The sequence below is a fragment of the Abrus precatorius genome, unplaced genomic scaffold (assembly GCF_003935025.1).
Source record: "Abrus precatorius isolate BTA unplaced genomic scaffold, Abrus_2018 Scaffold4, whole genome shotgun sequence".
NCBI classification, from domain to species: domain Eukaryota; kingdom Viridiplantae; phylum Streptophyta; class Magnoliopsida; order Fabales; family Fabaceae; genus Abrus; species Abrus precatorius.
The window spans coordinates 9,452,175-9,479,912 of NW_020874384.1; the positions used below are offsets into that span (position 1 = coordinate 9,452,175).

Below are 27,738 nucleotides of genomic sequence, written 5' to 3' on the forward strand. Positions count from 1 at the left end.
TAAAACAAGAATCTACAAAATTGCTTAGCAAGATTAGAAATGAGTCAAAATATTATCCTTACTTCAAGGTATGTATGTAATACTTATTTATTATTTTAATCAATTCTCATTTTATTCTTTTATTCTATCTTATTTTAATTTTTTATTTTAGATTATTGTTATAGCACTGCATAGTTGCAATTGATGGCACTTATATAAGTGCACGAGTTCTTACTGAAAAAAAAAATTGCATGTAGAGAAAGAAAGACAGTTATCACACTGAATGTTATGTGTGCTTGTGATTTTAATATGATATTTACATTTGTGTATTCGGGATGAGAAGAAAGTACACATGATTCAAAAGTTTTTTGGATGCATTTACCAACAAAAATGAAAATTTTTCATGGCCATCTAAGGGTGAGTACTTATATTATAACTCAACTATTTTTAATTGATGGAAAAAAAATTCATAAATATATATTCTATGTGATGTAGGTTTGTTCTATCTTGTTGATTCTGACTATCCATGTACGCAGGGTTTCTTTCCCCTTGTTAGAAAGAAATATATCGCACTACAAGAAAAAACAGATTTAGCTACAAACAATTTCCTAGCTAATTTGTAGCTAAATAGTTTAGCTACAGATTAGCTACAGAATTGTCTATAGTGTAAATTAGGTCACTAATTAGCTACGGAATTATTCTGTAGCTAAGCTATAGCTAATCCGTAGCTAATCCATATCTGATTATTCAATAAACAAAATAACAAGTTCGTAGTTAATTAGCTAGGGATTATCTGTAGCTTTGTCCGTAGCTATTCTGTAGCTATTAATTTTTAGGTCCACAGCTAATCCCTAACTAATTTTCAATAAACAAAATAAATAACAAGTCTATAGCTAATTAGCTAGGGATTATCCGTAGCTTATTCCGTAGCAAAAGTTTCTAACTATTACGTAGCTATTTCATAGCTATTCCGTAGCGAAAGTTTCAAACTATTCTGTAGCTATTTCATAGCTAATCTGTAGCTAAAATCTCTAACTATGCTGTAACAAATCTGTAGCTAATGTCTTCAATTATTTCGTAGTTATTCTATAGCAAATCTGCAACTAAAATTTTATTTTAGTCCGTAACTATTCCATAGCTGATCTATAACTAAAGTTTCTAACTATTCATTAGTCAATCCATAGCTAATCTGTAGCTAATGTCTATTATTCTGTAGCTATTCTTTAGCAAATCTGCAGCTAAAGTTCTATTTTAGTCTGTAGATATTCCACAGCTAATCTGTAACTAAAGTTTCTAACTATTTCATAGCTAATTCGTAGCTAATCTATAGCTAATGTCTTCAATTATTTTGTAGCTATTCCATAGCAAATCTGCAGCTAAAGTTTCTATTTTAGTCTGTATCTATTCTGTAGCTAATTGGTAGCTAAAGTCTCTAACTATTTTATAACTAATGTTTCTGTAACGCCTTACATTTCTTTTCTAAATATATGATAAATTCTCATAAAAATTTAAATGGTAAAGTAAATTTTCTTTCAAAAACTCTCTAATAAGAAAGAGACATTGAAATGATATAAGGTTCATAGAATAAAATTTTATTAATTTATAAATACTTTAGAAAAACAAAGATTCTAGAATTTTCATCAGCAACAAAAAGAAATAGTAGTTTTATAACGGTTTCAAAAGAATGCTATAGAACTGAAAATATCTATTACATAACTCAAAATAACTAAGTCCTATAGCAGTTTTCATCCATCTATGCACTGTGAGCCTGGTACCATTCGTCCTAGTTTCCTGAAAATGTTGTGTAAAGGTGAGTCTCTACCCTACCACTCATACATAACACATATTCACCATAAAACACATCTTATCACGATTAAAGAAAATATCATGGCATTACATATCATAGTGTCATATAAAGCATGTTCTCATCTCAACACATATTATATTCCACAGATTCACAATTTCTTTTACTTTTATCCGCGCTTACCGCGCCCTGTGGCCACAGTTATCTGATGTTTCTATCCCGAGGTCTTACACATCCATGTAAATAGTCGCTGGATGGCCCAATGCAATACGGATATAACGCATGCAATAGACAGCCCCTTAGTAAAGGTAATGGTCAAGAGTCAAGTCAGAAAATGAGTGTGCGACCATGTAGTGGATTCAAACACAATATTCTGTGCACAATCTCGAATGTCACTCACCACCCTACATTTTCTCAAGATATCTCATATCGTCTCCATCTTCCACTCCCTTAGTGTATTTCTGTAACTATTTACATCATATCCTTTCTCATCTCATACTTTTTCAAGTATATTCACATGTTCACATATGTCATTTCTCATGTTCACACATATTTTTCATTATATTTCCATATACTTTTCTTCGTATACATCAAACTATGGCATATTCACAATACACATTATTTTTATATGAAACACAATATATTCAAACATGAAACATCCATCTCTTGTATATTTCATATCATAAAATTATATCAACCATCCTCAATATTTCATCATAAAATCACATAAACAGTCAATTATTCTTACTTTTCACCGATTATTTCTTATAAAACAAGGATTATTCCACATATAATCACATACATGACAAGATCTATGAGAATACAAGTAATAAACATAACAAAATGATAAAGTAGAGCCCCCTTACCTCAAAACAGAGCTTTTACAAAGATTTAACCTAAGATTTTAACTTTACAACGAAGTTTTTCCTAAAAACATCATGAACATCTATAAGAAGAAGAAGAAGAAGAAGAGAAATGAACGATAAATCTAACTTCAAACTTAGATAAACTTACTTGAAATCCTTTAGAACAGACGTAAAATCACAGATCTGAAGAGAAATCTAAGTTTATGAGGGTTTAGTTTGAGAGAAAATGGTGAGATATAACCTCAGAACCTTGGATAGGAGTGAAGAAATGAAAATTTTGTGTGAAACCTCTTTTTTATAGAAATTTTTTGAAATTTACTATTCATCTCCGAAAATACTGTTCGCGATCACTGTTCACGCTAGAAATACTATGCACGTGTACTGTACACGGATGTGACATTAGCCATGATGTCATGCTGATGTCACTGATGACGTCATTAGTCACTGTTCATTTGTGGTTTCACTGTTCATGCGCAGTTTGTACTGTTCATAGGCAGTTTTACTGTTTACATTATATATATATATATATATAAATTCTATCCAAATCTATTCAAATTATACTTTAATAAACCTCATTTTATTTAAATCAAAGTAAAAGATGTTACAATTTCTAACTATTTAGTAGCTAATTCGTTGCTAATCTGTAGCTAAAGTTTCTATCTTAGTTTGTAGCGACTACATAGCTAATTTGTAACTAAAGTTTCTATTTAGTCTCTAACTATTTTGTAGCTAATTCATAGCAATTGTGTAGCTAATTTTAATCCAACATCTTATTTATTATTCAAAATTAACTTCTAACTATAACGTAAAGAATTTAAAGACCGCTATATTAAATATCTAAAGACAGTAAATACAAGAAAAATGTATTAAATATCTGATCGTTAATACAGAAACAAAGTTTAAATTCAAGACATACAAACATAAAAATAGTAATCAGTCTAATTCTAAATTATTATCATCATCTTGTACCTCAACAACTTGATCTAATGGTTCTTCATCTTGAGGGGTGGTACTGGAGTTAAATTTGGCGCTTGAAGTCTAGTGTACTGGGATAAAATTCCTTCCAACATCGATGCTAACTGAGTATTAACAAAAGATGTCATTGCTGCATTTACAGCTGCATCTATGGCTACTTGTGATGGAGTAGACACAGAAAAGGAAGTAGCACATGCTGGGGTTGTAGATGTTGATGATCCATCAGTTGACAGCTCTAAGCCGTGACCCAAGCCATAAACCCGTCCCTTTTTGGTGGGACCCGCAACCTCTAACCACACATTTGGGTCAATCTCAGGATAAGATGATTCTTCACCCTACTTTTGTGACATTGCATTATCAAGGTTGTCCTGCATATATTACAAGCAAAATATTATTCGGGCATGGTACATCCTTATTTCCCACCTTTGATTTATATCATTGATGTCCACAAATTGAGCAAATTATCTTGTCACTATTTTCTTTGTAATACAACATGCAATGATTAGGACAAGCGTCTATCTTCTCATATTTCAATCCTAGTTCATTAATCATTAACCTTGATCTATAATAATTTTCGGGTAACTTTTCTGATGTAGGAAGCATACTTTTAATTATGGCAAGCATTCGGTCAAAGCAACTCTACCTCATGTTAAACTCAGACTTCAAATTAAAGAGTTGGGTAATAGCAGACAATTTTGTGTGCTTATAACAACCATCCCACAGAGGTTTATCGGCATCCCTTAACAACTCATAAAACTTTGAAGCCGATGGATTAGGATATTCTTCCAAATATTCAGAATTTGGATTTAATTTATCACCTACGGCATCAATAACCATATCCACATACAGTCATCAACAACATTAAAAATTAAAGTTTCACCACCCCATACATTCTCACCATGAAGTGTCCAATTTAGATAACCCTCCACAAATCCATAATCATATAGATGTTTTTCTAACAAATATGAATATATTCTAACGTGATTCTTACATCTATCACAGGGGCAAAGAATTCAACCTAATGAATCAATATTCATTGGAAATTCAGTGGCAAATTTCATAAAATCATCAACTCTATCCATGCATTCTTCACTTACACGCCTAGTGGGGTCCTTTCTTCTTAAAATCCAACTTCGATCGGGCCTCATTTTTGCTGAAATTAATTATTTAATTTTTAATTATTTTAGATGTAATAATACAAGAACAGTAAAATTAAATAAAAAAGATGAGTCAGAATAAAACAAGAAAGATAAAATTAAACAAATTCTAACCAAAATTCACAAAAAAGAAAACAAACTAGTTAATGAAAGTTTTAATATATATTTATACTTATCTTTTTAATAATTAAAAAATATAACAATAAAAGATAATTCATTATATATATATATATATATTATTTTTCTCGTTTTATCTTATTTTATCACTTGTTATTTATATTAATTATATTTCATTAAGTATATACACCTAATATAATATTTACCAAACATTTTCCTAACTTAACATAACAAAACTCAATAAATTAATCAAGAAAATAATAACACTATACACATGTTAGTTATTTTTCCTTCAACAAAGAAAGATTGGAAAATGGGGAGGAGAGTGAAACAAAAAAATTATGCAACATCAACCAGTACTCATACAAGAAACTTAAACAAAAACACTTCAATTTAGCTCCATTCAGGTAACACATTCTGTTTGTTGAATGAATGTGGATTTGCATGTTTAGAATGCACTGGCATTATTTTTTCCATGTCTGCATAGAATTATCCTCACCTTTTATTTTGTTTATTAGTAAGAGAGTATCAAATTAATATAGACTGCACAGTTATTTGAGGACTTAGGATTCTACACTATCTTTTGATAGGCCTGGTTATGGGGAAAGTGATCTTCATCCAAATCAAACAGTAAAGCGTCTGACACTAGATGTAGAAGGACTTGCTGATAAATTAGGACTAGGTTCCAAATTCAACGTAATAGGTTTCTCTTTGGGTGGCCAAGTTGTTTAGAGGTGCCTTAAGTACATCCCTCACAGCTATGATTTATTCAGGTTAAATGTAATTTGGTTGGCTAAACGGAAAAATTATTTTTTTGAAAAAAAATGGTATGGAAATTAAATGTTTGCATCTCTTGCTTAAATTTATACTTCAATGGTGTGAATGATACAAGATTAGGCAGAGTTCTGATCATGCATAGGAATATAGAAGCCAAGCCAGACAACCAAGAAATTCTATAGAGTTATTCAATTACAAACACTTTTCTTTGAGAATGACAATTTAGCGTTACTTCACAATCTTGAAAAACAAATTTCCTATTTTGAAGTTGATGCCTCTATAAACCTTCTAGGCAATGACTCATAGTAACAACATGTTGTGCTATTCATAATTACATACAGAAGTGCAATTTGAATAATGATTTATTTAGGATATGGGAAGAAATTGATCCTATAGAAATTGAGTATGAGAATAGAGGTTTAAGCATGAAAGAAATTAGCTCCAATGATAATAATTTAGTTAGATTATTTGATGAAGGTACAACTCAGATGATAGCATTTAGGGATCATATTACAAATCAAATAGATGTTGCATATGTAAAGAAGTTAGTCATAAGTAACACCATTGATCTCATTGTCTTGAAGACCAATCTAAAGCTGCATATCATGCATATTGAATTGTTAAGTCACTTGTATTTATATTAAATTGGTACAATTTAGTGAGACTATTCCTAATGTTGTAAACCCATTTGTAATATAACAAAATTGTTAAAATAGACAATTCAATGCATTTTACAACAAATTTTATAGTGCAACACAAATTGAACGCATAGTCAAGTACTTCCATAAATAACAAAAGATTCTTGACATACATAGTAAAAAATAATAGAAAATACTATTGACCATGTACATCAGGAGGAATTAGTACACATCCTCATGTACATGTCTCACAACCCAATGTTGATTCCTCCTTCGTGGTTACATGTCATGACTGTTTCCTACTACTTCATTACCTTTATCTTGAAATATATAATTGAAATCAACATTTAAATCAATGCCATGAAGGGAAAATCACAGTGACTAGACATCAGTATTATCAAGATTTTGCATCCATGGATTAGGAGCAATTGGTGTATGAATTGAATTATTATACGAGTTAGGTGTCACAAACTCTAAGTGAAGGTACATGATCATACTCATGAATTGAAGGCGACTAGTATGGAGTAAAAGTATAAGGGCCCAACAAATTCATTTTGTGAGCCAACAAATCTTAGATTGTGTCTAGGATACTATTATATGGTCATGTTGCATATGCTTTGTATACCACTTTATGTAGTAAAGAATTAGCACTCAGTAACCCAATAACCATACACTTTGACCTACGATTTCATAAGTCAATGTATGATTGATAAATTCTACACCAATTTTCATTAGTCTTCTCCTTCTGTGCAATCTCATGTAAAATTTCATTTTGCCTTAACTCACTAGGAATATGTCGAGTCATACCAAATTGTCACATTACTCGATTAGACTAAGTTATTCAACAATTTAAAAGAAAAATAGTGGGACAACAACCCTCTAAGTATCCCTTTTCATTTAAGCAAACATGAGGTAATGATGTAATCACATTCAAGTTGTACGAATTCTAATGAATTAGTAATTTAAAGGTCAAACATATTCTCACTACAAGAAACACGATATATGAAAACCTCATCTTTCTTCATTGTCTAAAACATCTGTTTATAAAATGGTAGATTTTGCTTAACTACTTTGAAAAACTAACTTCTCAACCACTTACAAAACCAATCATAAACATATAATTAATAAATATTAAAAATTAAATTAATGTCAAAATTATTATATTAAACATACTTAGCATTGTATAGAATCCTTAGATCCGTCAGTATGATGCATAGGAATCTATTTATGCCTATAATTGAATCAATTATGTCAGGCTAGAAATTTTTCTGTGACGATAATTTATAACTACACACAATTGTCAATATAAATTTGCCAGTGTAATAGAATCTCAACTATATTCTTCATATTTATCTAGATCAGCTAATAAAAGTAGATATCTCAACAGTACTCTATTATCGGTGAATATTACACCTCCAATTAATCTTAATATATAGGCTTAAGTAAATCTTTTTAGTTGAATATCACTATAAAAGTGATTATTTACATTACCGAAATGAAGTAGTAACTAAGTCATCTTCACTGATTCACCATGCAATTTTTCTTTAGGAGGTGAGATTCCTAAAAATTATTCAACAAGTTTAAACTAACTTTAACTTGATTTGCTTCTTATAATTGGTCAATCATCAATGTGCAAACCAACTTAAATAGCAACATCTTATAAAGTAATTGTACACTTTTCTAGAAGCAAGTGAAATATATGTGTCTTAAATTTCCACTGAGGCAATATTAGTTTGAAAGGAGAACATTTGTGCAATGCCTAAAATTTTTTTTGCTGCAAATGTATAATAATTTTATGTGGCAAACTATTCTTATCTTAGCATACTTAAATATATTATTTAACATAATATATACTAATTTATATTAAAACTAACAAAAAATTAATATATAATAATAATAATAATAATAATAATAATAATAATAAATATGTTTAAACATTTTTAACATAATATTACCTTATTTTAAATATAATATGATATTAATTTCTATTATAACCCTAAAAAATAAACAAATTATATATATATATATATATATATATATTAAAATTTAAAGACAGTTACTTAATGTATAAATTAATTATTTAATATAATATCATACTAATTTAAAATAAGGTATAATAATTTTTTATTTTTAATACGACACATTATATTTACATTCAAATTAAAATATATTCATTTATTTCTATAATAACTATTTCAAACTTAATATAAAACTTTCAATTTAATAGACAATTTATTTAAATATTTTTTACTTATATGCTAACAACGCATTATACTGTAACATTTATACATAAATATTTTAATATTATTTATTTTTATATTGTAACTCTTATATTAGAATGAAGTTTAACTTAAAATAAATTGTTGATATTTTCTTTTTTATATAACTCCTAAAAACACATTCCCCTATACAAATTATATTTATATTATCATAATAATGTTAACACACATATAATTTCTTACTTAATAAAATATATTTTTAGCATAAATAACTAATATTAAAAAATTCAAATAATACTTTTCAAGGTCAAATTTTAATTTTTTTAACAGCATCGATATATTATATGTTGACAGTATATCGTGTTATATACTAAGTTTAATTTTAAATAAATATAAATATAATTTAATAGACAATAATTATCTACATTATAAATTTACTTCAAAATAAAATATTAATTAAATTTATTAATATGTAAGAGAATAAAACGTGCCTTTTCAAACTATGCTTTAGCTGATCCACCTCAATGAATACAAGGAACACAACTGCTTCATAAGAGGAAACAATGGAGGTTTTGGAGGAAAAAAAATGCAAAAAAAAGTCTCGAAAAAGAGAGAACCACGTTTTTTTAAATTGGCCAACAACTAATCTCAGAGTTACATGTCTCATTACCCGTGTTACTCACCGGTGCCACAAAGTTGCGTGGCCACCACGTGTCAGCGCACAATCGTGCCACTTGTTGGATGGCTACTCTCATTGTGTGCGTTTCACACGTGACCAACCCAAGTGTTGCGCATATTCAACATGCTCTTTGCATTGTGCCCTGACCCGTGTTAGCACAACAACATAGCCATTAAAATTATCATTCATATAACCCATCTTGATACGTAGTTTCCTCATTATATTGAAAATATTTTTTCAAAACAACCCTGCAGAGGTTCATCAGCCACATACTAATGAATCTTCTCGTTAGGAAGAACAAGCACTCCTGCCCATTATTAAGTCAGTAGTAGAAAGTGTGCAAAATGTCAATGTTCCTCCTTTCTTTTAAAGCATTGAAAGGATGGAAAAGTTCAAGACTCACTGGAAGCACAGGAAAGATTAGTCCAAAAATACAGGGAATCTCGTGGCTTTTAGAAAGTAATGTTATTTTAACAGTTAGTTTGAGAGTTTATATTGGACACTATACAAATTGAAAAGCAATTATGCTACAGTTATATGAAGTGTCTGGCATGGACACTTAAGTGTTAAAATAACATTATCTCTTTGACAAATAGTCATAGTACGATATCAAAATTAGCAATATGCAGGAAAGTCAACCAAGATGTATATATTTAATTCTGAGAAAAAAAAATTTCACTTTCTACTTTTAAAAATTGACATAAATAAGATTTTGATTTTAAAAAATAATTTTTTATTTGATCTTTTATTTTTTTAATAAGTCTTCTAAAAATTATTTTTCTTTTTTGTAAGTCTCTCTAATAGTTATTTGTTATATTTTTTTAATATATATTTATGTAACATTCAATTTGACTTTTGAAATATTCTATAGAGTTGATGTGACATCTGTATATGATAACTGTATATCTCATTCATATTGTACTTCAATCAATTTATATGAAATAATTTGAATGTTATATAAATAAATAATAAAAATTAGTTAACACATTCCTTTTAGAGAAATAGAAAATAATTTTAAGGAGTAAAAAAAAAAAAAAAGAACCAAAGATGTTATGTACACACCACCTTATTACTCCCAATCGCACAACCTATGCTGATGCTGACATGGCCATTACCTAGTAACTACAGATATCAACAGTGCTACTGTCACTGTCCGAGTAGGAACAGTTGGATGCCTCTTTCTGAGGGTCTTGATGCATTTCATAATGGCAAGATGTGAGCATGAGAGGACAGACATGTTAGTACTGAGTATGAGTTCACTTGTTTGTCGCTTGGTTAGGACAAGTGCGAGTAAGTAATATTATTTGCATGGTTGCAAACGTAATCTTGGACAGAGTCATTCACGTAACTCAACTATATCTCTGCCAAATGCTGGCTATTTCAATGAAGAGCTAGTGGGACATGCTGCAAAGTTTCGGACCTTGCCATCCCAGAAATCTCAATCTGCATCTCCCATTCCCTGGACCAAAACAGAAAAACACTTGTCTGGTGTTGCTGATTCGGTCTTCTGAAAGAACAACAGCTCTAGTGCTCTACCTCTATTATGCTTGTCCGCACCAAGTAAAGATTTAAGACTCTAAAATCACCCTACTGCTAGTCTCAGAGAAATGCATAACTGTGAATGTCAACAGCTAAATTTAATTGCTTTTGCTCCATGTTAAACAACCCTCAACATGAATTGAGGTTGTAAAGTTTAACAAGATAATGTTAATGAATAAAGGAAAAGGGTGTGTGACAAAGGTTCAAAACCATGAACCAAACAAAAAATGAAAGAAATAAGAGTAATATTTCGGCCAATAATATAATATAGAGATCGAAATGGCCAGCATAACAGACAAACAAACAAAATCTCCAATTTTCCTTCATGGATTTATAAACATAAATTTATCTATTTGTCACTATATTAGAGTTACATTTACGTTAGAAGCTTGAAGCTATATATTAAGAGCCTGTTTGGTTTGAAAATACATTTTTATTTTCCCTTCTCTCACTCATGATTACAAAAGTATTACTTCATTTTCATTATATTTTCTATTTTCAAAGATTTGTACTGAAAATAAGAAACCAGCTGTACAAGTCTTGAAAACAGAAAACAAAATGAAAATAAAGCATCATTTTCATAATGAGTATTGAAAACAGGAAATATAAACAGCAAACACACTCAAACTAGGCGTGTCACACGGATGACAACAGTTTTAGCAACCAATTCTAACTAAAACAGGTCAAACTCTTCACAACCTTCTGTATCTTTTAAATCATTGGCATTCTCCTTGTGTGAAGCCATGGATTGAACACGAAATTTGGGGAGTTGGGGTGGTGCTGCACACCGTATAAGAGCCCAGTTGAGGCCTTCAAAGAAGGAATGCTGCTTTATTTCAGCAGCTCCTTTTACAGAGCCTAATCGACCTTCAGGATCTTTTATCAACAATCTTCTGATCAAATCTCTTGCTCGAAAGCTGATTATAGGAGTAATTGGAAACTTAAGGCTCTGAGAAACAACATTGGCTAATGTATCTTCATTTGTAGGGCCCTTGAAGGGAGTCTTACCATATAAAAGCTCAAACAAAAATACACCTAAAGTCCACCAATCTACAGAACTCCCATGACCCTGGCCTTTTATGATTTCTGGAGCAAGGTATTCATAGGTTCCAACAAATGAGTTTGAACGAGCACTGGTAGGCTCCACTACAAGCTGTGGCAGTGGACCAACCTGAGCAGCTATATCAGCCTTAATATTTCGAGATTTAGCTCCAGCTGATAATAGAATAGGAGTAAAGCAGGAAACTTGCCAATTTGGTTGAAGACAGAAAGGGTGCATGCAGCTAGCCTCAGAACAGGAACTGAACATGTTCTTTGTTGGATCCGCATCTGGTGAATATGACTTCACTAACATAGGATTGACAGAACATCTTAGTGACAGGTCAAAATCCGTAAGCATAATGTGCCCATCTTCTCTAACCAGGATATTTTCAGGCTTCAGGTCTCGATACACAACTCCTAGCATGTGCAAATACTCCAGGGCAAGGAGAACTTCAGCTACATAAAACCTGATTATGTAATGGCATGAGTTTTAGTCTAGAAAATGTGTGGAAATGACAACATCATGTGTGGCAGAATGTGAGAAATTTGTCTCCACTTTACAATGACATAAGTGCATGTCATTTTAACACTAAACCATCCCACTAATAAGATGCCCATTCACTGATTTAAATGAATGTGTTATCCAATCACAACAGAAAGAGCAAAAAGTCCTAGATGGCTTGAGAACGTGACATCATGCTAAAGGCAGATGATTCAATCTTGAAATAGAAAATGAAACAACTTTAATGACAATGAAGAAGAAAAGAAAGACTGCAAGAGTCCTACACTCCTACCTGGTTGCTTGCTCTGAGAAGCTCTGATACGGTTGCCTCTGGCGCAGCACATGAAGATCTCCACCTGGACAATACTCCATAACCAAGCAAGAGAGATTATCTGTTGCAATATGGGCATAAAGTGTAGGAAGAAACGGATGATCTAGCATCTGCAGGATCTCTCTTTCAATTTGGGACCTGAACATTTTCTTCCGGGTTACCAAAATTTCCTTCTCCACCACTTTTATAGCAAAAAGGCAATTTGTGCCAATTAGTTCGGCAAGATAAACAGTTCCAATGTCCCCACAACCAAGCTTTCTGAGAAGCTTGAAGTGCCTCAAACTTAAATTACCATACTGCTGCTGAACAACATGAACTGCTTCCCATCTCATGTGTTTTGACATGTGAGGCCTGTGGCCACTGCATCTAGAACCAATTAGATTGCTCTCCCCACTGATGCTTGTACTACTACCATAGTCACCAATGCCACTTTCTGAAATTTGGGAAAATTCACCCTTTTCCCTTGATCTTGATTTCTCATCAAACTTTGTCACTACAAACTTATTTCTCTTATTGCCAGTCAAACAGAAACCAGGTTTACTTGAATCCATGCCTGTATTAACTGAGTCAACTTCAATGTTATGGTTTGAATGGCTGCAGGACAGTTTCTCGTTTTCTTTCATTTCATCCTTTAATTCAGAATTTTCAGTCACCTTGTTCCATTTACCGGTACTAGAAGCCAATTCATTGCCATCTTTTCTGGTACATGAAGTAGAGCAGCTTGGACGTAAATCTTGCTTCACTTTCTTGGTAATAAAGTTCTTGTCCTTAAATATTGGCTTTGTCAAAGATGCATCAGCATTACTACTTGTGGGCTTATCCACTCCATTAACCGTGCCAGAACTAGGTGGAGAAATTAGCTTCGCTTCCATCCCCTTATCTGGCACTGAAGAACTAAGAGAATCATTGGTGGAGGAAGAAGGAAGCGTTTTGAGTCTAATCTCCACCTCAGGCACTTCATTACTAGGGTAGGCAACTGATGATGAATTTGCTTGTAGCTCATTTTCAAGCCTCGTGACTAGCTTCTCACCCTGAATCTCTGATGGAAGAGGGACAACTTGATTTCGGGATGCTAACTTAGCTGGCAATGTTTTTGGGTTTGTTGCATCAACAAAGGGAGTAGACTGATGAGCACTTGAAGTTGAACTTGATATCACTGGCACAAGAGAGCATTCCACCGATTCCCCTTGCCGTTCATCTACTTCTGCTATATACAACTTTTTTATGGTTCGAGCCTCTGATATCCTTGATGAATTGGACGGCTTTGATAGTCTCTTCAATGCAGCCATTTCTGATGCCTGTGAGATGCACAACCCTCTAAATGCTTGCTTCAAACTTACAGGTTCTGAGAAGCCAATTCCTGATGGCTGTGATGGATTGACTTTTATGAGCTTTTTAGGAGCTCTCTTGTGTGAATATGGTGTATTAAGACCTCTACTTGAATTTTTAATATAAATTGCCTGGAAAAGATTATTGATATCATCCTCTATACTACACTTTTTTCCTGATTTGTGAGCACAACTACTCTCAGGCCTTTCATCTATTTTGAACTCAGAAATGATCTCTTCCCTAGCTTCCACTATCTCACACGTACTGGCATTGAATGAGTTATACATATTCGCTGGATGTATTTGATGAGGCCAGGAAACTATATCAGCCCGATTCTAAAGATGAGTCACAAAGAGAAAATAGCAGGCAAGTCACAAACCACACTGGGCATCCCCCACGTATCTCTTCAATCATAGTTCTCTTAAGAATTGATCTCTTGACTTGAATCCCTTTATTGAAGACAAAATGAAGCACTCAGACCTGACCTGGCAAGTTTGTAACATTTCATGTTAGTTTAAGCTTTAAGCAAGATTAGAGTGACATGAAAGAAATGAAGAAAACGGACTTATCGAGCATTTGGATTAGTGACAATTGTACAGAAGCATTCTTGGTTTTAGAGCCTGATGGAGTAAACGAAATTCAACGATTAAGTGAAGGAATAGAAAACAAAACTGAAACCAAAAAAGTGCCTTGGATTATAATTAATGTCAAGCTTGAAAATAGTAAGGAGGCCAAACTGAAAATATATTTATATATATGAACTTCATGACTAAACTTCCAAATCAAAGTTAATTTAGCGACCATGCCAACAAGAAAAGTGATAACAAAATGAACAGGAGAGATGGAAGAAAATCTGAACAAAGAAGAGTGATCAAGTTGGGTAAAGTTTGACAGAACAGAAACATCACCTGAAAGAAGATCAAAAGCCCAGAACACAGGTTGGACGGAGAAGCAAAAAGGAAAACACTTTATGGTGAAAATATCACCGAAGACTTTGTGGGAAATAGAGATGGAGAGAAAGGTGGAGGTGGTTGAGAGGGAATGAATGAGGAAAGAGATTGAAATTGAAATAAAGACAACATAAAGAGAGAGAGAAGTAGTACTATTTGTGCTGCATAGAACTAGATATTACATGTGTTTAAACTAATTATAAACATATATATTTTTACGTTAGAACATGAACATATAAATTTAAATTGACAAACAACTAAGCAAGCCCAATGAAAATGATAATAAGGAAAAGAGAACGAGCGATGTAACTGTAATGGCGGAAAATTCAGGTGTGTGTGAGGAATAGAAACAGCAGTACAAAGTACAACTACAAGGAAAGCAGGTTGCAGTTGCAGTTGAAGACATCAATGGGCCCTTCTCACTCTCAATATCAAACTGACACGTCACCACTAAACTCTGCACGCCTTCTTATCCCTTTGAATTTCCTTCTTTCTTAAATGTATTTTCATCAAATCAGACATAAGAAAATAACATAGGTGAACTTGGATCCTTAAATTAAATATTTTTTACTCTACCTTGGATGTCAGGAACTTCAGGATTGTCTATTTAAGTATAAAGATCACACTAGTCACTTTACTAATGGATCTCTATCGCAATTGCAGTGCTATTGATAATGATCTAAATTATTGACTTGTTTCATGCACCGAATTATCAATTTCGGTAGGTGGCATGTGAAATTATCATTCACAGTGGCTATAAAATTCTCGTCCCGTTGAGAAAGTGTTGTTATTGAAGAACATAAATCGTTATTATTAATGAAAAACGCATAGGACATGTGACATAAAGGTTGCCACGCACGAGAAATAACCCACATTTATAGCCCTTAGTTGCGAGTTGCGATCACAAAACTTCCAACTCCACGCAATGATGCCCCCCAAAGGCAACGCTTTACCCATCTCTCTAATAATGATGCTTTATGGTTGTTAATTTGCTTACAAAATATAACTATATTTAGTTTATAAATAGGTTTCCTATTGCATGTTATTATCAATACATTTTGTCATTTTGGGCTTTAATTTGAATATTAATATGAAAAGTAAACAGATAAAAGAGAAAAACCATTTCTTTTTGGTAAAAGCAGAAAAAGAGAAACCAAATTGAAGAACGCAACACATAATTTTACTAATTCTTTTATTTTCTTATCATTTTTATTGTATGAACTTGCTAGCCAATGTTTTTAGGTCAAGGGATTAAAAATATAACTTTTTTTAAAAAAAATACTAATAATATTTTTATTTTTAATTTCTCAAATAAATGCATAGGCACTAGTTAGTATTTATCTGTTATTATATTTTTAAAGAGTTTTTTCATTTTTCTATTAAGAGTTTTATTTTTATACACTGTATAAGTATTACTAAATAAAAACTAAAAATATATAAAATGAATATTTTTAAATTTAATATTTTTTATAAATTAAAAATTATTAAATATTTTATTATATTAAATAAAATTAATTAGAGAGATAATTTTTTTTAAATTAAGAAATAAATTTAAAAAAAGTTGAAATACATGATTGATTTATATAAATATAGCAGATTTTATGATAAATTTTTATTAAAATTTAGTCACTAAAGTGTTAAGATGTTAGAATTTAGTTTAACATTCTTTCTATTAAATGCTAAACCGATTGATAAAAAGTCCAAGAATGAAAAGGGAGAGTGAAATGGGGGCTGTGAGAAAGAGGAGGAGAGCTGAAATGGGAGAAGAAAAATTTACTTAAGTGAATCTGTACATCAAAATTTTTGCATAATGAGAGAGAATATGCTTCCAATAAAAAGAAGTATATAGTTGATTGTTTTAATCAAGTAACAACTAGAAACATAGGAAATTAATCCACAAGCTAAGAGACAACTTTGTTCTTTGCTGCAGAGGCACAAGTTGAATATTTTCATCTGACTCACTAGGAATTAGAATGGGGAGTTGCAATTTGTTCAGAAGAACTAAGGTATAATAGTATATAAAAGGCAAACTTTCAAAATGACTAACACTAATTAACTAGAATAAATTTAATTCTTCTTATTTTTGTTTACTTTTATAATTTTTCAGTTATTAAATAAAGAAATATAATATCTCTGTATTTTTTATTTCATATTTATTTTATAAAGTAATAAAAAGATTATTAAGAAGAAAAGTAAGAAAATTCACATACACAAAATGATCCAGATATTCAGTATAATAATTTTTTTTTCACAGGAGCACATTGAATATTGAATTGAAGTGCATGAATATGCCAAAACGGCTAAGGCCAGCGCTTGCACACGCATATTCTGTTTACAGTATGTTGCATTTCACAAAGCATGGTTGAAGAAGGACAAGGTAGACATAATGGCATAATGAGTGTGACCGGTTTCGGAGTATCCAACAAATACCTTGTTGTCTTGTTGCTCTGTACCTAGTTTGCCGTCCCCGCCCTTAAGCCTTTAAAGATCTCATCTTTTCATAGTTTTCTACTCTTAATTATCATATCCGCTATGAGGCCTGTTGGAGAATTTGCCACAACTCACCAGGTTAATTAATACCTCTTTCATGATTTTGTCTATGCATTTAATAACCATTGACATAGTTACAACAAACCTCTTCAGCTGTATCTTTAATTTTACTTTCAGTCTGCAACTAGGCCAAATTTAAAGTTGCTATGATTTTCATCTCAGTTTTTATTTTCTTGTAATTCTAGTTTTTTTTTTTATCGAATAATGAGTTATTAGCTTGTGTGTCATGATAGACTTTTAAAAAGGGTAAATTATATTTGAAAATATAAGCTGTATCAAGTAAATAGGTCAAATTTTAGCTTATATTTTAAGCTAAGTTACTTCTGAAACCTACCACGCATACGCTTAGTTCTAACCTAGTACAGAATAACTTATAACATTAAATCTTATTATCCGTACATAATTATATCCTTATAGCCTACGATTCCCGGGGGTGTATATGAGATCCGAATTAATGGTTTTTGAAAACATTTTATAGGGAATACCAGGAAGAAATAATTATTTTATCTGTATTTTTCCTTTTAATTGAAAATACACATTTCTTCTTTTTTAATCTTCTTATTGCAAAATGTTGCTGACATCAATCGTTTCAAAACTCAGCTATCTTTCTGTTTCTTTTATGTTTCATGGTTTCATGTTGGATTTGTAGGCATAGTTTAACTTTGAAGGCTAAAACTCATCTTTCACGGACTGCTTCATCCATTCCTCCAGTACTAATTGGACATCCTCAATGATTTTGACTTAATTTCTTCTTCGTTTGGAAAGATGTCATCTTACCAGACCTTGTGCTGTAAAATAAATAACAGAAGAATCACTGTTTAACAGTTATTTTTTATTAAATTATTTTTACTTAAAACTTTATTTTCAAGCTTTATTTGAAAGTTAAAAGAGAAATAATAAAAGAGTTTAAAAAATTTAGGAGAGAAGAAAAAGAAAGAGAAAGAAAAGTTAAACTTCTTTCTTATTTGAATATTTAATATTGAAAAAGAATAATTTAATATATAAATAACATTATTATTATTATTATTTATATTTATATTTATATTTTTTTAAAATACAAATATTAAATACTTTTGTCTCTCTAAAAATTTATATTTTTTATAATTGTTTTTCAAAAAACCTTGGAACATGAAACTAAAAAGACAAAGTTAAATGGATTAATTTAGAAAAACATAATTACTTTTCCTTTCTATTTAATTAACTTCAAAACGTTACTAACTACTTTCCGTAAACACTTTTTTTTTCTCATTAAAGATTGTCCTTGTCTACTAATTTCATTCTTTTCCCCCCTTGTATTCAGGAACCATACATTCGTACTAGAGAGAATCCATACTTTGATGGCCTTCTAAGATCTAATAGTGAGGTTCCCTTGAACTCCCAAGGAGCTAATAGCAGTAATGTTTTCGTATCTATACCAGATATCGGTGAAACAAGACCCAAAAACTTTGTCTCAGATATGTCTGAAGATGTTATGGACTTGTCACTGGACAATTCAGCTGTCTCAATCTTCAACTATGAATCTTCTGAACATTCTTCATCTGAGAGATGGTTAAAAACCAGCAAAATTGCTCCATTCATACAACTAGATATTCAATCTGAGCTTATTGAATTGGCTAATCCAAAACATCTTGGATATGGCTATAGCCCCGGAACTCCTGAACTTGATGAAAAGCTTCAGGTCCTACAATCACCTTCACCTGCAATAATACCTAATACAGCAAAGACGTACATTGTCACTAGAAGAAGAGAAAAGCTATCGAGTATTCTACTTCCACTATCTGCTGCTTCATACTACAATGGAGTGTCACCAGAAATGGAAATTGTTGAATCATGTGAAAGCATTGACAAGCTAAATGCATATTTGAAAGCAAGAAAGGATGATGTCAACGCTGGCGTGCCTGGGAAATTCTTACATGCTGTAATGGGTTCAGATGATGCTGGTAATTTCTTCTTTTTTAGCTTCTGTGATATAAAACTACAAATCTCAACATACACTGAATTTTGGTGAAAATGGATCCGTGATGTCAGAATATGATAGGTTTATAACAGCTTTTATTTTAGTATATGTGGACCGGACAATGTAGTTCAATAATTTCTTTTAGATCAGTTGAAGGTCTTTGTTGGATTGCAAATGTTACTTCCTTTCTGATATAAATGGAAACATAGAAGTTTTCCGAATGAAAGTGTTCAAGGTCTGAGACAATTCAAGGACTTTCTTTTATTATTAGCTCAAGCTTAAACGCTTAATTACGACATTAATTCTACCTTGCTAAGTGATTTTGTACATATTGCAAGTGCGAAGGACTGTTGCATGAGGGTGCATGTTAAAGTGTTAAACCATTGAAGTTCTTGGACTTAACAACACTTGGTCTTTGGCATAAAGAACATAACGAGTTTTTCCTATGATTAAGTGTTCTCAGTTTTTCACCACCTTCATAACCCATTTTACCATCTTTGTCAACTGCTAGGCAATACTCAAATTTCATTTATTGTGCAAAGAATATCAAACTTCTGAAGACATTATGGCCCCACCACTGTTGCGTACAAAAGTAAAATATTGTAACCTCTTCTTGATCCTTATTTATTTATAGGAAAAAATGGTGTCCAGAAAGTATCCCATCAACGAAATGTCAAAAATAGTTTCATTTCATAAATGAAGGATTTGATATTGAAATGCATTCAAGGTGTTGTTTTGTTGGGGTTTCCTTCTTAGCTCTCGTGTTTGGTATGATACCAAAATGTAATTGAAGAGCTGATGGTGCTTTTTACTATCTAGAAGTTGCAAGTTTACTCATGTTTTAAAAGTTTCTTCACATATTTTATATATATATATATATATATATACACACACACACACAAGATATTTTTTTCATCACTATTGTTTTCTCGAAGAATATATTCTTAAGGTCATCTTTGATTCACATTTTACACTAACTGTTCACAGATGTGGGAACTGTAGCTTCAACCATCATGTATTCCTTCTACCTAAATATAAGTTCAGAAAACGATCAATTCTGCACAGTTCCAATTATTAACATTAACCGGGCAAATCTTGGCTCCCATGTTGAACTCAAGTGGTTGCTTGATTCATGTAATATTGATCAGTCATCCTTAATTTTTGCAGATGAGGCAAGTTCTATAACACTGTTCTACGTACAGTTATATGTGAAACAAGCTGTAGGTTACATCTTCCAAATAGGCCTGCTAATTACTTGAAACCTTTTCACTTTAGTTTCTTGAAGGGTATAGAAGTTGATGCAATATATGAAAATATTAAATGACAAATTAATGAAAAGACGCAGAGATTTGACCTCCAATCCAATTACCCAGAGCATCACATTTTGGCGTGTAGTCATAGATATCTAAGGATTTGGACAACAATTAATAATGTTTTTTCTTTAACTGTATTTTTATCCTTAGAATTTGAAGTAAAATTTTTACTCGAAATCAAAAAGTAAATACAGTGATACAAGACATTGGCAGTGATTGTACTACTCACCAACATATTACATGCATTCCAATGATAGTTCGAGACATTTATAGGAAAATTGATTGAAATTGTAATGAGGAAATTAAGCCTTGCGCCTCTACTACAAACCTTATCTTCACAGTAACATCTAAGCACCCTTTTCGTTTGTGTCCACTCTAGATGAATGCTTACTGTAACATGCTTTTTTCTGCTTGAATAAATTGCCAACAGATTGATCTGTCGTACTATGATCTATTTGGAAGTCTTAAGATAGTACTGTTAAAGAGCAGTAGGATTGCCAGAAAGCAAGAGGTAACTAATAAAATAATGCGTAGGACACACTAGTCAAAATTGGTAGAAAATGATGGCTGTTTTGTTCTTTTGACAGCAGAAATTGAAGCGGGCTGTGGTTGAGATTTTTCACTGCAGAAAGGTTAATTTACTCTGCCAATTTTTGTTCCATTTAACTACGGCTTTTTATTCTAAGCATTTCAAAACTAATGCATACCATCTATATTCTAACTCTTCTTGTTCAGGGTGAGACAATACATCCATGGGTTAAAACTGTCGCAACAGAAGAGGTGGGCCATAAATTCCCAAGTCAAATTTCATTGATTTCTTATCCAATCGATTGTGATAAAATATAAATATATAATGCAAGTATTAAAAAGATTATAAGAACCTTTATCGAAATGTGCTATGTTTGGATTCTTCATATCTGGCATTGTTATATCATTATAAAGTGTCAAGTTGATGATATGTAACAGCTAACCATGGCTACAGGAAAATTCTTGTTGTACTGCCATTGCAGACAAATTTGCAACATATTCACCTGAAATTTTGGCTAGCAAATCATTCAGTAAACTTCTGGTACTTAAACTTCTATCTCTATATTTTGGATGTCTTTTTTTTCTCCTTTAACTTACATGTAAGATTCTTTCAAGAAGTCTTTATTCATAGTAGTAAAATTTTATTGAAAATTAAAGAATATCTTCTAATTTTTTGATAAAAACTATCATTTTTAAGTCAAAATAAATCTTAAAAACAAAAATTAATATTTTATAATTGATAAAGTATCGGTTTATTATTCCATCCAATTAATGACATAGGAGGAACTGCTAGAATATCTTCATTTCTCATAAGCCCTTCTCGTTATTAGGATTTTGAGCTTGAATAGAAAGATAGAAATGTCACACAAAATTGTAAACCCTTTATAGTAGTGACACAACATTTCCATTAATTAGATGGAGAGATTGGGAGAAAAATTTTCTTAATAAGTACTATGAATTTTTACCAACTGGTCCTACTTGTTACTGCAGAAAATGAAATTCCCTGACAATGGTTTTGCCATGTTGGTTATTTTGCACTTGTGATGTAAAATTCATCTTTTCTTATATCTTACTGTGATTTCCAAAGTTCCGGAAACAGTTTTTATTATTATTTTTTGGAAAGAAAAAGGAAAAAGAAGGTTCCACTGCAATTATAAGAGCACTAGTCAATTGAAGAAAATTTCAACCATTGTCTTTGGTATTTCTAACATGCTTGCAGCTAGCTGGCATCCTTTTGGATACTGCGAATCTAAAGGACCCCCACTGCACCTCAAAAGATAAGTACATGGCTTCATTATTGATCAATGGTGCCGGTCGTTATGGATTCAATGGTCTTTACCAACTATGTATGCCCAACGCCGTTTCTTAATCAATTTAGTTTTTAGCACAGCAAATTTCGATGAAGAATTAACTGCGATTTCTAGAGTTTTCTAATTTTAGAAGTTTGCAATGATTTCGTGTTTAAGAATGATAATGGATCTTATGCCTATTGGACACTTTACAAATAATATCCACAACAGGTAGGGGTAAATTAAATAGTCACTAAATCAATTTAGGTTTAGATCCTACAAAATTTGATAAGTATAAATACTACAGAATCCATATTCATTTATCTATTTACACGCATGAATAATTTTATTTATAATTTGAAGTAGTTTTAAAAATATTTTTTTATGATGATATATATGCTTTATTAGTTTGTAAAAAATATTGAAAATTATACTTTCGTTAATAAAGTGCAAATATCAGGTATAAATACGAGAATTTAAATACTCAACGAGTATAAAAATGTAAATTGAAATTACTCACCAAGTATTGAATTGAGTTTTGCAAGTTTATTATAGAAAGCAAATACAATTGAATTGATTAATTGTGGTTTCTAGCGTTTTTGTTTTTAAAAGTTTACAATGATTATGTGCTTTGGAAAGATAATGGGTCTTATATTTATTAGGTATGCAAAAAAATACTTACAGTAGGTAAATAAATATTCCACTAAATGAATTTAGGTTCAGATTTAGAAAGATACCTGCAAAATTTGATAACTCTAATAACTATTTATATCCACTTATTTAAATTATACTTTTATTAACAAATTGCAAGTATGAGTATGAGAATTAAGGTATTCAATGAGTATGAAAATGTAAATTAAGGTTGTTACTCAACAAAATATGGAGATGGGTTTTACAAGTTTATTATAGAAAGCCAAAAGATTTGAACTCTATTAATCTATTGCATTTTTGTCTATGATATTTATAGCTTTAAACTTGGTTTAGTTCAGGAACTCTTTCTTACGTTTAAGTGTTTTATGATTTTCAGTGAGGCATAAAATGCATGACCTTTCCTCCCTCCAAGTAGCTGATATCCTACGAAAGGATTTGAAGAAGTGGACAGGACAAGGTATGTATTCACTCTTACATTTTTTATAAAGGTCAATTTTATGTATCAACGAGGTACCCAAAAATACAGATAAAGGCAATTAATATAACTATAATTGCAATTGTAATGTGATTTAAAAAAAACCTTCAAAATTTTAATATTGCGAATTACGGAACACAATTTAAAATTATAATTGTGATACTAAGAATTGCATATCTTTTGTATTTATATACACTAGGTGTGTATATTTGACTCAATACAAAATGCATAAAATGTACTTGTTTCATGTTTTATTTTTAGAATGGTGATAGAACACAACAAAACACAAGGTGAAGCACACAAGAAAGGTCTAAATATGTATGGGTATATAAGAATTTAAGATAAAATTTTCAAATTATAAGGAAATTATAAAATCACATATAACGCTTCGATTAAGTAGCTTAAATTAAGGATTAGAAACAAGTTGATCGGTATTCTGTAATAATTAAGAAATTAATAAATGATAATTTTTTTAAAAATATAATGTTGAGATACATTGAAACTCACTAAAGAAATGGATTGTTATATTTTTTTAATTTTTTTAAATAATATCATATAGAAGATTTATTAGCATTTTTTAAGCATTATAATCCCATCCTACTTTCATTTATATTTAGACTTAGTTTGTTTGCACATTTCCATACTTTTTAAATAACTCGCACATCCAATATTTTTTTTTGTGGAAACAAATCCCTTTCAGTTCACGCAAAAATACGATGATCTAATTTTACTTTCGTTAAAATAAAATTAGATTTGCTTAATCAAATCTCAACTCTCCTCATTTTCTCTCTCCCCAATCTCAGCATTCCCCCTGCTCCTCCTTACCCCACCACAATCTCAGCCCCACCACCCGCATTTGCTCCCCCAACATCTTCTCTACCGCCAGCAGCCACACTCCTACCAGTGAGCTCTCCACCAGTCATGTCTCCTCTTTGAACTTCTCTTCCTCCATTTTTCCTCACTCTGCAACTCTTCCTCTCTTCTCCCTCTGCTCAGTGTGTTAATTTTGCAAAAATTTTAAGATTCACCTAAGCGAAAATAAAATCGAACTATCCTATTCTTGCATGAAGAACGTCGAGGGGATCTGGATCCTCTTTGCTTCGATGTGGTTTATGTTGGAGAAACAAACAATAAATTATAAGTATTAATAATTATTTTAACTTCAGATTTATAAAAATATTCTTTTAATCTCTATCATAAGTCAAGATAAAATGTATAAAATTTATTTGATGATGAAAGACAATTAAGGATTGTTAATGAAATTAAAAACTATAATAATAACAATTCTAAATTTTCTTACAAAATCTTTTATAAATCTTTCTACTTATAAAACAAAGACAAAAAATAAATGGAATTCATTCTATGTCTTCAAGAAATTAAATATATTTACAAATTTATTTAATATTTACTTTCTAAAATATTTTAAAAAATACTTTATAAAATATATTATTTTTTTAACCCTGTCTATTTAAGATTTAAAAAAAATAAAAACGTATCAAAAAGTAATTCATGTTTTAGAAATTTTATAAAAGTAGAGAAGTTGAATTTCATTTGTGTCAAAGTATAAAAAAAAGCACTTTTACTTTAAAAGGTAATATAATTTCATTTCTTTTTTTAAAAAAATAAACTATTTAAAACAGGTTTTCAAAATATTAAAAATATATAAAAAAAAAATCAATTTCAAGTTTAAACGAACACACTAAAAGTTGTTGTTCTTTGACAAACACACTGAATTTCTTAAAAATGACCTTTTAAAATAAAGTGATTCTGTCAATGCTAAATATCCTTTTACTATGGGCCCATTTGTTAAAAAGTATGAACTTGAACACATATTATATTACTAATTAGGATCAAGTTTAAACTTATGCTGTACACGATTAATATGTATATGTGTTTCTCAATGATAACATGGATATAATACCATATTTTACACAGTTGAGACACCAAATTAATAACAAAAACTTTTTTCAAGAATTTGAATAATAACGCCTGTATATCTTTAGAAGATAAATCACATCGCTAAGATATTTTCATTGTTATCAATTATATATCCTTAAACACTATATTTTCTTTGTCTTATCATGAGATGATACGTTGAATTTGCGACAGAATATTAATATAATTTGTTTGCTCTTTTGGGTAATGAACCAGAAAGTGCAGATTCAAGGTCGGTGTCGCAAATTGGCATGAGTAGTATCGGAATTTCCATCGGACAGCTTCTTGCTCACACACAAAATCTAGCACAAGAAATAACATATTTCCAGTGTGCGTCTCAGTTAAAACCTCCATTGTTGAACTTGGATTTGGAAATAGAATATCTATTTTCTTTTCATAGTCTATAACTATATGCATTTTTATTATTCCCATATTATTTGAAAGAAAACTATAGATAGTCCTAGTAAAAATCAACCAATTGATCGGATGATTAAATCTTGGAGAGTGTTTTCAAGCTCTGCATGGTGTCAATATTTTAATTATAAGCTATTTTAAATATGAAATAAATGAATTCAAAACGACGTTAGCTTAGAATAATGCTGTAAAGAGCTATTCATCATTATTCATTGTCATTTTCTTAAAATAGTCGAGTACTTTCTTTGTTGTTAAGTCGCCATAAGAATTGCAGCTGAAAGCGAGTTGCACTGTGCGGGTTTGACAGAAATTATGGCAGTGTATATAGTTCTAGAACATTTTTTTTCAATCTTTTTTATTTTTATTTTGATTGTGCTTCAGTGTCGGAGAGACTTCGAGTACTTATTGTCGTTTCGGGGTATTACAATGAGGGAAAGAATTTCAAGGTTTGTTCCTACTTCCCAAGTTAATCAAGCTCAAAAGTGTAAGAACACTTTAGTATCAGAATTTCCATCTTATATTTTACGATATTTTTTCTAGTTCATAATTTTAATATTTCTTTGGTGATTACATCCACGATCGAGGATGCCAAATAATGCAAACAAACGTAACGGATACTTCGTCGTAGTCATCATCATCATCTTATTATTATATGTTAGTCGAAGTTTGATTTTATTGGGTGTAATATTATACTTTATACAACCATTATTTTTGTTATGAGCACTTTCTATATATGTTTTGAACTCACTTTCTATTTATATAATTGTTTAGAGAGAAGTTTTAGTATCTACGGAGTCTGTGAAGCTATTGGAGAGTTTGCTCTTTTTCTTCGATTTCAATGCCTCCCGGCTGCCACTCAAAAGTTTGCACTTACCAGGTTTAGTTTTAGCTTTTGATTCATGATAGGCTTAATTGTTTTTTCATCTTTCAGTTTGGAATATCTAATTTTATTTTTTTTAATTAAATTGAATATCTTTTAAGCTTTCTTTTATGTAAAAATCCCAAAATCTTGTTTATTATTTATGATGAATTTGAAACAAAATAATTTCAAAAGTTTAAAATATGTTTAAGAGTATGTTTAGAAATCAAATTTAGAATAGGATTTGGAGAAGAGAGGAACAGTAAATCTTGTAGTTTTAACAATCTGATTTGGTATTTTTTTTAAGGCATTTTAAAATTTTAAACGCTGTGCATAATTTGTGGGTATGTCTTCTTGAATATACAATAAATATCAGTGTGCTAGATGGGTAGTTCACTATATATATTTTACTGATAATAACTATGTTTTCTCATCTTCCAAAATGTTACTCGCAATATGCTTGATACTAATTTACGTCATCTTCTCGCAGGTCTGAAAAATGAGATGAAAGCGTACGAGATTGATAAGATTACATCAAGAAAAACATTAGAGCATCTGATAGAAGAGTTCATTGGGATACCAAAAGCCTAATGGGTTAAGGGTTTATTTTAGAATTAGTGTTTTATTTAAATTGTATAAAATCAAGTTATATTTGGGGGGAATAAGGATTCTATAAACAGCCTTGAAACACTCCAGCGACGTTCTTTTACTTGCAATGATTATTATAAAAAAAAGTGTTTTTTTTTTTCTTTCATTAAATTTAATTTATATTTTTCAATTCTATTTTAATTTATTTTAACTTTTAAAAAATTTTAAATATGATCTTTTCTATTAAAAATATAACTTATTAATATTTGTTGTCTT

At 30.8% G+C, this 27,738-nt stretch overlaps 2 protein-coding genes across 5 annotated transcripts; one reads left to right on the plus strand and one right to left on the minus strand.

Moving 5' to 3' along the window:
• Positions 1–11,044: 11,044 nt before the first annotated feature.
• LOC113864894 (serine/threonine-protein kinase D6PKL1-like) lies at positions 11,045–15,284 on the minus strand. Of its 4 annotated transcripts, XM_027499106.1 has the most exons (4): positions 14,862–15,275; positions 14,519–14,573; positions 12,586–14,438; positions 11,046–12,258 (listed from the first exon to the last, which is right to left on the minus strand). In XM_027499106.1, exons 3-4 carry the CDS (start codon positions 14,238–14,240, stop codon positions 11,424–11,426), a joined length of 2,490 nt encoding a protein of 829 aa, XP_027354907.1. In that variant the 5' UTR covers positions 14,241–14,438; positions 14,519–14,573; positions 14,862–15,275; the 3' UTR covers positions 11,046–11,423. The 4 variants fall into 4 exon arrangements, with proteins under 4 accessions (XP_027354910.1, XP_027354907.1, XP_027354908.1 ...); XM_027499109.1 differs by lacking the exon at positions 14,519–14,573 and having other exon boundaries at positions 11,045–12,258; positions 15,214–15,284; XM_027499107.1 differs by having other exon boundaries at positions 14,519–15,275.
• Positions 15,285–17,435: 2,151 nt separating this feature from the next.
• LOC113866091 (exopolyphosphatase PRUNE1-like) lies at positions 17,436–27,465 on the plus strand. The gene is made up of 14 exons (XM_027500980.1): positions 17,436–17,471; positions 18,754–18,811; positions 18,872–19,090; positions 19,172–19,393; positions 20,398–20,627; positions 21,154–21,234; positions 21,314–21,355; positions 21,459–21,503; positions 21,706–21,792; positions 22,471–22,597; positions 23,568–23,648; positions 26,397–26,461; positions 26,787–26,877; positions 27,365–27,465. The coding sequence occupies exons 1-14, from the start codon at positions 17,436–17,438 to the stop codon at positions 27,463–27,465; spliced, it is 1,485 nt and encodes a 494-aa protein (XP_027356781.1).
• Positions 27,466–27,738: the final 273 nt, after the last annotated feature.